This window comes from Cebus imitator, unplaced genomic scaffold (assembly GCF_001604975.1).
Source record: "Cebus imitator isolate Cc_AM_T3 unplaced genomic scaffold, Cebus_imitator-1.0 Scaffold544, whole genome shotgun sequence".
NCBI classification, from domain to species: Eukaryota; Metazoa; Chordata; class Mammalia; order Primates; family Cebidae; genus Cebus; species Cebus imitator.
In genome coordinates this window covers 161,025-171,993 of record NW_016107859.1, presented here as the reverse complement: position 1 = coordinate 171,993, position 10,969 = coordinate 161,025, and the positions used below count along the sequence as shown (strand labels likewise).

The window sequence follows — 10,969 nt, the reverse complement described above, 5'->3', positions numbered from 1 at the left end:
GGGGGGGGACTATAACTAATACACCAAGAAAGGAGAGAAAATATAATCATATAAAATGTCCAACTAAACCATGTAAGTCACAGTGAAAAACAAAAACTGAAATAAAGAACAAGGAAAAAAAAATCAGTAGAAAATATGATAGATATTGATCCAACTATATCAATGATCACTTTGAATGGTCTAAGTGCATCAATTTAAAGAGACTATAGGAGTAAATCAAAAAACAAGACCCCACTGTATGTGCCTACAAAAAAACCCACCCTAAATATAAAAATACATATAAATTAAAAGTGTCCTATGGATAGAGAAAAGCATACCATGCTAACACTAATACAACAAAGCAGGAACAGCTATGTAAATTTCAGACAGCGCATACTTCAAAGCAAGAAAAGTTTCCAGGGATAAAAAGGACATTAGTTCATGATAAAAACATCAATTCTCCAAAAAGACAAAACAATTTTTAATAGGTATATGCCCAAAAACACAGCATCAATCTAATGAGGCAAAAACTATTAGAGCTACAAGGATAAACAGGTAAATCCATTATCACAGTTGGAAACTTTAACACCCCTCTACCAGAAACTGAAACAACTAGCAAGCAGAAAACCAGCATAAACATGACTGAACTCAAAACATTGTCCATCAATTGGATAAAAGCAATGCCTAGAGTCTACTTCATCCAACAAGAGCAGAATACACATTTTTCTCAAGCTCACATGGAATACTTCCCACATTTGTGCCTTAAAATGCACCTTAACAAACTTAAAAGAAGTTACACGTTGCCTGCTATCAGAACACAAAGAAGCTAAACTAGAGATCAGTAACAGAAAGATTACTGAAAAATCCCAAAATATGTAAACATTAAACAATAGTCCTTTAAATAATGTATGTTTTAAAGAAGAATTCTCAAGAGATATTAAAATATTTCAACTAAATGAAAATGAAAACACAACAAAATTTGTGGGATGCAGCAAAAGAAGTGCTTAGGGGAAAATCTATAGCATTGAATACAATATTAGAAACAAAGGAAGATCTAAAAATCAATATTCTAAGCTTCTACTTTAGGAAACTAGGGAATAAAAGCAAATTAAATCCAAAATTAGCAGAGAAATAGTAAAAATCACAGCAGAAATCAACAAAATTGTAAACAAGAAATCAATAGAGGAAATGAACAAAAACAAAATCTGTTTTTTGTAAAATGATCAATAAAATCAATAAGCATCTAGCCAGGCTAAAAAAGAAAAAAAAGAGAAAGGACAAAAATAACTAATATCAGAAGTAAAAGAGAAGACGTCATTACAGATTCTATGGGCACTAAAAGGATAATAAATAAATATTATGAACAATTCTATGCTCACAAATTTTATAACCTAGACAAAATGGACTACTTCTTGAAAGACAAAATTTCTAATAACTCAAACAAGAAAAAATAAACAATTTGAATGTGCTTACATCTATTAGAGCAATCGAATCAAATAATAATAACCCTCCAAAACAGAAAGCCCCAGGCACAGAAGGGCTCACCGGTGAAGCCTACAGATTTAAAAAACAAATTATACCAATTATCTACAGTCTCTTTCAGAGTACACAAGCAGAGGAAATACTTCCTAAAACATTCTATGAGGCCAGCATTACCCTAATACAAAAAGCAAATAAAGACAGTATAAGAGACAATAACTACAAACCAATATCACTGATGAACACAGATGCAAAAATGCTCAACAAAATATTAGCACACTGTGGTGGCTCATGCCTCCAATCCCAGCACTTTGGGAGGCTAAGACAGGCAGATCAACTGAGTTCAGGATCAGCCTGGGAACATGGTGAAACCCTGTCTCAACAAAAAATTTAAAAATAAGCAAATCGATCTCAACAATGTACAAAAAGAATTATAGACCATGATCAAGTGGGATTTATTCTAGATATTCAAGGCTGGCTTGATATTAAAAAATCAATTAATATAATCCATTACATCAAGAGGCTACCAAAAAAATCATATGATTCCATCAATAGATGAAAACAATTTTGGCATAATTCAACTCCATCATAAAAACTTTCAGTAAATGGAATAGAACTTCCTCAACTTGAGATATATATATATATATATATATATATATATATATATATATAAAATTAAGCATGATGTTAGCTTAGGTTTTTTGTATATGTGTGTATATCTATATTTTGCATATGTATATATAAAATATGTATATGTATGTATATGATATAAAAGTACATATAAATGTAAAAATATAAATATAAAATATATGTACATATATATGCATATTTATATAGAAACGCAAATAAATTTATATACTTTATATATGTATATATACCTATATTTATACACACATATGAAGATAGCTTCATTTTGCATATATGTATATACACAAAATATATGTACATATATATATTTATGTATATATATATCCAAAAAACCTATAGCTAACATCATACTTAATAAGAAACTTGAAACTTTCCCACTAAGATCAGAAAGGAGTCAAAGATATCCCCTCTCCCACTCCTTTTCAATAGCATACTGGAAATACTAGCTAATACAAAAAGACAAGAAAAAAGAAATAAAAAGTATTTAGATTGGGAAAAAAGAAGTAAAGCTGTCTTTAATCACAGATTACATGATCAAGGGATTACATAGAAAATCCAAAAAAACTGACCAAAAAAAAAAAAAAAATCCCTAGGAGCTAACAAGCAATTATAGTAACTTCGCAGAAGACAAGGTTAATACATAAAAGTAAATGGCGTTCCCATATTTCGGCAATTAACAAGTAGAATTTGACATTAAATCATAATACCAATTAACCCCTCAAAAATTAAGCACTTAGGTATAAATCTAACGAAGTGTTTACAAGACCTACATGAGTAAAACTACACAATTCTTACGAATTAAGGAAGAACTAAATAAAGAGCTATTCTATGTTCATGAATAGAAAAACTCACTATTGTCAATATGTCAGTTCTTCCCAACTTGATCTATAGATTCAATGCAATCCCAAACAAATCCCAGAAAGTTATTTTGTGGGTATCAATAAAGCAGTTATAAGGTTTGTGGACAGAGGGAAAAGACCCAGAACAGCCAACACGAGGTTGAAGAAGAACAATAAAGCTGGGGACTGATACTATCAAACTTTAATACTTATGATAAAGCTATAGTTATCAAGACTGTGGTATTGAATAGACAATTCTGATGAAAGAATAGACAAATAGATCAATGAAACACAATAGAGAGCCAAAAAATAGACCCACATAAATATAATCAACTGATCTTTGACAAAGATGCACAGGCAATAAAATGGAGCAAAGATTGTCTTTTCAACAAATGGTGCTGCAACAACTGGACAATCACACACGAAAAGAAAAATGTAGACACGGACCTTACACGCTTCATAAAAACTAACCCAAAATGGACCACAGACCTAAATGTAAAGTGCAAAACTACAAAACTCCTGGAAGATAATGGTCTAAGACCTATGTGACCTTGGATATGGCAATAACTTTTTAGATACAATACCAGAGGCACAATCCATAAGAGAAAGAATTCATAAGATGGGCTTCACTAAAGCTAAAAATGTATGTTCTGTGAAATACCATGTAAAGAGAATGAGAAAACAAGCTATTGGCTGAAAAAAAATTTACAAAAGACATACCCGATAAAGGACTGTCATCAAAAATATACAAAAAACTCTTAAATTCAGCAATGAGAAACAAAAAAAACACTTAAAACTTGGCCACAGACCTTAACAGACACCTCACCAAAGAAGATATACGGATGGCAAATAAGTTATGAAAAAATACTCCACATCATATGTCAGTTGAGAAGTGCAAATAGTAAAACAATGAGATACCACTACACGCCTATTAGAATAATCAAAATCCAGAACACTGACAACACCAAAGGCTGACATGGATGTGGAGCAACAGGCGCTCTCATTCACTGCTGGTGAAAATGTAAAATGGTACATCCACTTTGGGAGACAGTCTGTGATTTCCTCAGAAAATTAAACATACTCTTAGCATACAAACCAGCAAGTGCCCTCTTTGGTATTTACCCAAAGGACTGAAGCCTTATGTTCACATGAAAACCTGCACAGGATGCTTATAGTAGCTTTACTCATAATTGCCAAAACTTGGAAGCAACCAAGATCTTCCGGAGGTGAATGGATAAATAAACTGTGCTACATCCAGACCAATGGCATACTATTCAGTGCAAAAAAAGGAGTGAGCTATCAAGCTATCAAAAAACATGGAGAGAGCATAAATGCATATTACTAAGTGACATAAGTCAATCTCAAAAGGCTACATACTATATGATTCCAACCATACAACATTCTGGGAAAGGTTCAACAATGGAGACAGTAAAAGGTCAGTGGCTGCCAAGAGTTGTGGTGAAGGCAGTGATAAAAAGAGCACAAAGAAATTCCAGGAAAGTAAAAATACTCTGTACGATACCATAATGATGGTATTATACATTGCGCCATTATACATTTATCCACGCCCACAGATTGTACAAAACCAAGAGGGAACCCTCTTATAAACTATGGATTTGGGGTGATTATGATGTGTCAATGCAGGCTCATCAATTGTAACAAATATACTACTCTAGTGGGAAATGTTGGCAATTGAGGAAACTGTGGGAAATCTCTGAACTTTTGAGGGAATGTGTTCTCTTTCCAAGACCACAAGGGGGCGTAGTTTTAGGGGCAAGAAACTTCCCAGCATCATGCCCCTCTCCCATCTCTCTCCCGGGGATTTAAGGTGTTTAAATTTCGAGGGCTCGGGAAGAAACTAAGAGTCAATCACCCCAGCAGAAGTTTAAAGGACTCCTTTCATTGGCCAGAGGAACTTGGGACGGTGGGAATTTCTCCCAGGATAAATTCCCCTGCTCCCTCATCCACACCAGATTTCCAGCTCCCTGGAATCCCCTCCCACATAGTGGGAGCTCTCTTTCCCCTCTTGGATTTCCCCTCTGGGGTCCCCTCCACCCAGTGTGGAGGCTGTCTTTTCTCTCCTGGATTCCATCTTTCTGGGTTCTCTCATTCAGTGTGAGGGGAGTTTTCCTTCTCTGGTTTTCTCCCTCTGGGAACCCTTCTCACTCAGTGTGAGAGTGGCTTTTCTTTCTCTCATTCAGCCTGAGAGCTAGCTGTTTCTTTCTCTCTCCTTCTCCTTTTTTCTGTCTCTGCCTAAATAAATCACTTTTCTGCTACACTTTTGGGGTCTGGTATCTATTTCACAAGCGCACTGTGCCGTGGTCTCCTCTCTCATTCTTGAGAGAGTGATAGACCACGAACCTGGAGAAATGTCCTCTCAGGGGAGCCTATGGCTCCTCTGAACCCCAACACTTTCATCTTACTTTTGCTGTGAAGCTAAAACTGCTCAAAAAAGTAAAGATTTGTTTTTAAATTATAAAGACCAATACCTGGTTAGAGTTTTATAATATTTGATAATATTTTGTTGGAGTTGTAGCATTTTAAACAGTGGTTAATGAATGTGAAATCATAAATTTTGCTAACCTAAGCAGAGGGCTACCCAAAGGAATTTGGATAACACATAAGCCCTTAGGATGCTGGGCTCCACAGCCCAGCCTGCCATCTTCAGTAGTGAAGCCTAAATGCATGACCACTTAGTTCTCCTGTCTTGTGGCTAAAGTTTTCAAAAAGCTGAATTTGTATTTCAAAGCAATAAGATACCAAAAATATCAATTTTGTATAATTATGTGTTTTACATTTGTATAAAATTACATGCTGGTTCATATTATTCATTTTAAAAACCTTGACTCCTAGACATGCTTCATAACCAATGCATATTTATTTTATGCAAATTGACACTTAGAATGGCCTTTAGATGCATGTGCTCAGGTGACTGACCAAATAGCACAAATAAAGGTGAAATATTATGGAACCTTGGCAGATTACAACCTTACATATGCATCACTTCAAAATGATTTCTTACATATTATCTCATTCCCAGCCCAGTTACAAGCCCAGGAAGTAAATTAATAATCACCAGAAGTCAGAGTATGCATTTAAGAATAATTTAGGCACTTTCACATAGCAAATTTATTGATGTATATTCATGATGTTTATATACACAGTTATACATCATAGACGGTGTATCCAAAATGTCTCTTAAATCTGCCCCCTTCTCCACATCCCCACAGTGGCTATCCTAGTTCCAACTTCCTTGTCCCTTCCCTTTCTCTCCCCCTCTCTAACCCATCTCACACTCACTGCTCTCAGCATCTTCTGCTTAAACGGAGATCTGGTTACTTCCCTCCCCTGTTTAAAAATCCACCATACCTTCCCCCACTGCCTACTGCTTTATGAAGTGGACTGTTGAATAACTAGAACAGACCACAGCAGGTCAAGCAATTCCTTTAGGCTCACGTTGTGCCTCTAAAATGTATGCAAAGCTTTTTCATTCCAATCTATAATTTATACTTGAATTTAATACAAATATCACAGTTTGGACCATTTCCATTTCTAGGAAAATATGCATGGCAAGCTGGTCTGACAGCTTCCAAAACCCCTGGCACACTGCCTCCTAATGTCCTCAGAGATGCCCAGACTAGGGCCAGGTGAAATGTAAACTTGCGGAGGAACTCAGGACACTTCACACACTGCAACCTACTGTTCCCCAGATTCATTCTGCACCTACTACCAAAGAAAAAATCATAGCCTCCTCGTTGTAAGGTGTGCTTCTAAAGCATCATTCTTACCAAAGTGTCTGTAAAACTATCAGTAGTTTGGTCAGTACTATATTGATCTTTCAGAATGTCTCAAAAAACACAACACATTAAATTTTCTGAGAAGTCTTGCAGCCTGTAGTGAAGATCCACAGGTTGCCAGCATCCCACAAAACACACCCTGTTGAAGGTGAGCTGTCCTCCACTGCACTTCAGTCTCTCCTCAGCCTGTTCCCATTACCTGGAAAGGATTTCCCACTTTGAGTGGCAAACTCCTTCTCATTTTTAGAACTCTAACCACTATCTCTTTAAAGCCATTCTCAGCTTCCCTAGTTGGGAACAATGTTTTCTAGCGTTTTGTGTAGATATTTATATTAAATTTCATCACATGTAGTAATTTTGGATTTACTTTCTAATCCCCCTAGCCACATCATGAGATCTCTGAAAGAAAAAATAATCCCTCTTTCATCTGTTAATTCTCAGCATTTGTCAAAGTCCACAATAGGAGCTCAAAAGTATGTGTGGAATAAATTGATGAAAGAGTAAATGATCTTTCACAAAAATAAAACATGTAACATCATATGCTGTCTCCCTATCACTCCAGTCAGGAATCTATGCTGACAAAAAAGGAATCAGTAGCAATATTTGGGAGGAGGAAAAACAACTATTGTGGTTTCTAGACAAGCGCAGTTAAAATGGGCAACAAATGTATAAAGAGAATCTATACCAGCCGAGATTTTGTCATAGGAAGACTTTATGAGAACCATTGTGTCTCTATCCAGAGTGCTGAGATTTCAGCGGAAAGACCTGGCTCCGCTTCAAAAACCCCGCACAGCCAAGTAAGGCTGGAATACAAATGTTTGCATATTTCGTTATGTCTGATAGACTTCAACTTCATCCAGGATCTCAGGAAAGTCACATTAAATTAGTTACAATTCATCCAGTTTAAATAAATTAAATGACTGTGTTCTGCAGAAGTTACCAAGTCTAAAGGAAGCAGCACATGAAAGACAAAGGACTTGTCCCATGTTGGTTTTCCTCAAAGCCCTCCCTCTAATTACAGAGTGACCTTGGGCAAGTGACCACACCTTTCTAGACATGAACTTCTTGACCTCCAAGTTGAGCAGTTACATAATTAAGATGGAGCAGACCTTCAGTGAATCACCACTGTACAGCAAGCACTCTATTATTTAATCCTTCCAAAACTCTCTGAAGCAAGTATTATTATTCTCATTTAACACATGAGAAAACAGGGCTTGGAAAGGTAAGGTAGTTTGTTCAAGGCCACTCCCCGAACACACAGCATTGACTGGCTGGGAAATTCAATGTGTTCACAGCCCACCCTATGGCCAAGGTGGGAGAGAAACTTTCTCCCGCCCCCTTCCCATGACCTCTGGCTGCTGACAGCCTTCTTCACAATGCATTTCCTAAGGACACTGGAATATCATTGACACAAAGTTCCAATTTGCTATTTTTGTAATTTTCTAACATGACAAAAGTTATTATTTTTAAATGTTCGTGTGGTGTAACACTAACTTATGCCTAAACTTCTCCTAAGACTCAACACTTCTCATAATGACTTTGTTTCCTAAGAGACTCTTAAAGAAGCAGACATGCCCAGAAAAAAGCCTGCAGTTTCTCCATGAGTGGTCCCTTCTCTAAAAGGGGCTGCTGCAGCCTTAGCAACCTCAGGAGCCTGCTGTACTGATTCCTCCTGTTCCTCTACTGAGGGGCTACTGCATCATCACCCCCATCCAGGCAACACAGGGATACCCACTCCAAGGGAAGCAGCTGTGGAGCAGACACAAACAGTGAGGCAGCCTGGCTGGAGCTGACCCTGGGCAAATGGGGGAAGAGGCAGGTACAGTCCCTTTCTCACCCTGTCACACACCACTTGCGGAGTGTGTCAGCTCTGCTGCCTGGTCCTTTTTCATGTGGTTTCTGCATGAAAATGACCATAATCACATATCTAGCTTTAAGGTCCCTTCAAGTTGTTTCCATATTCTTTAGTTGATCACAGTGACTGATAGGGTACTACAGTGTCCATTTTATTAACAAGAAAGCCAAGGCTCAAGATGCTTAGGAAGCTTCCCTAACACCAGCCACCCAGAAACCAACAGAGCCAGAACCCACCGAGAATCCCAAATACAAATCCTGAGCTCCTTAAAGTAAGTGAGGAGCTGCTCTATAAACAGCAACTTTTGCTGTTTTGCAACCCATGAGACTGCACCTGCCTTCCCCTACAGCTCTTCTCTCATAATAACTTTTCCGCATCATCGCATACACATTCAATATTTTAAAGCATGATTCTGCCTATAGGAGGAAGAACACATTTGAGGTGAGTGAATTGGAAGGGAAGCAACATACCACAGCAATTTTAACAAGGTTAAGTGATACACCATTCATCAACATGATAGTGAGGGTAACTTTATTTGTAGGATTATGAAATATCACCTCTTATCTTATTCTACTTTGCCAGGTGGCTCTTAGCACTATTTCTTTTTTAACCAGGAATTGTGGCTATTCTCTCACCTCGTTCCTACCATGCTCTCCCTCCCAATGAACATCATCAGCCCTGTGCCCACCCTGCCCCACTCCAGGGTGCTCCACGATAGACTCCGATACTCTGTATAGACAAGACACCAAACCTATTTATAACGCATTAAACAATTGTGTGAAGTATTTGTATCGTACGGAGAATATACCAATGAATATTGAATAACCAAAGCACCATAGAGGAACAAAAGGCAAGTTTACACAGATCGGACAACTGAAATGGGCACTAAAGGCTGCAAGGCAAGAGGCCCATGGAGCTGGTGGCAGCTGCCTGGAGGGACAGACACATGTATTCCTGGTGGGGAGCCCAGAGTCCTGAGAGCAAGACTCCGGGTACCTGTCCTCACCAGGAAGGCAAAGCATGCCCATTGCTAGGATGGGGGCGCAGTGAAAGCTCACAGCTGACCCTCTTGCTCTCTGCCTGGACAGAGTCGCCAGCTGCAAAGCTCAGAGCCAGGCCCCACCAAAAAAGTTATATACCACAGGCGGCAGAAAAGCCTAGAAGTGGCCAAATTGACACCCAATGCTGGACTGCATGTCAACACTTACACCATAAGAGAGACCAAAAAGTGAACGCCACATGCTCTTGCTACTGAGTCCCAGTTCAGGATGCTTGAGTTTCTAAGCTGAGGGAAAGGCGGGACCCAAGTACCCACGCACAGGTGGCCGAGGTGATGGAACAAGCTTCACCAGGTCCCTCCTTGGCGGGCGGGGAGGCCGAGGGCTGAGACACTTGGGAGAGGGCAGACTGGGGACAGGCTCAGAGCATGGCCCTGCCTCGCCTGGGGCCAACTAGGGTGTCCCAGACGAGCTCCCCCGCCAGCCACCGGACGCTTTCTAAAACGCCCCTCGGAGCCCAGGGAGGGGAGAGGGCAGCCCTGCAGCCAGGCGGGACTCACCACGTCCATGATCTGCAGGAGGCTCAGGGAGAAGTAGACGGTGAGCGGCTGCGAGTCATTGGCCACCGGCCTCTCCAAGGGGTTGTAGTTCTTCACCAGCTCCTTGTAGAGCTTCCTCTGGAACTCGCCTTGCAGGGACACTAAGGAGAGGAGACCCGGGCAGGGGGCTCAGGCAGGCCGGCGAGGGGAGTGCCCCCAGGCCCCCCTGCCCGCGTCCCCGCCGCCCACCCGGTGCAGCCCAGACAAGCAGCCCCCGCAGCGCCCCCGCAGCCCTCGCCGGCGGTGGAGAGACCCCAAACCTGGCCCAGGCGCGGGGCCACAGAACCGCCTGGGATGTGCCGGGATCCCGTGGAGGAGTGGAGGGCGGGGAGACGGCGGCTTTACCGTGCAGGAGCGACGCGGCCAGCGCCAGCCAGGCGCCTCCCGGCGAGCAGCGCATGTTGAGTCCCGGAGCCGGCGCGCCTCACGTCTCGGCTGCAGCCCAGGCCTGCGCCTGCGGCCACGGAGCCGCCTCTCAGCTCTGCTCGCGCGCTTTAAGGAGCCGGGCGCGCGCCCCCGCCCCGCCACTCCACGTGACGAGCCCCGCCCCCGCCCCGCCCCCATCCCGCCCGCCCGGGCCGGCGTCTCGGCGGCCACCCGGGGAACTGCAGGCACCGGTGCGAGCGGGCGGTACCCCCGGCTGGGTCCGCTCCGGGCGCCTCCACCCGCGGTCTCCACCGAGCGGGCTCTCCGCCTGGCGCTTCCAGTCCGACCAGTCGCTGCCCAAGGCCCGGCTCTGCCTCTCCCTTCCGCTCTCGGTCCCCCTCAGCCCGCT

General features: G+C 41.3%; 1 protein-coding gene across 1 annotated transcript in view; it reads right to left on the bottom strand.

The window, feature by feature from the left end:
* Nucleotides 1–10,695, bottom strand: part of CHRNA7 (cholinergic receptor nicotinic alpha 7 subunit) — a 125,870-nt gene extending 115,175 nt beyond the window's left edge. Inside the window, exons 1-2 of the mRNA XM_017515243.2 lie at nt 10,540–10,695; nt 10,156–10,295 (exon numbers count right to left, since the gene is read on the bottom strand). Of these exons, the coding sequence (XP_017370732.1) occupies nt 10,156–10,295; nt 10,540–10,594 (195 nt within the window). The 5' untranslated portion in view covers nt 10,595–10,695. The remainder of the gene's footprint in view (nt 1–10,155; nt 10,296–10,539) is intronic.
* Between the last annotated feature and the right edge of the window lie 274 nt (nt 10,696–10,969).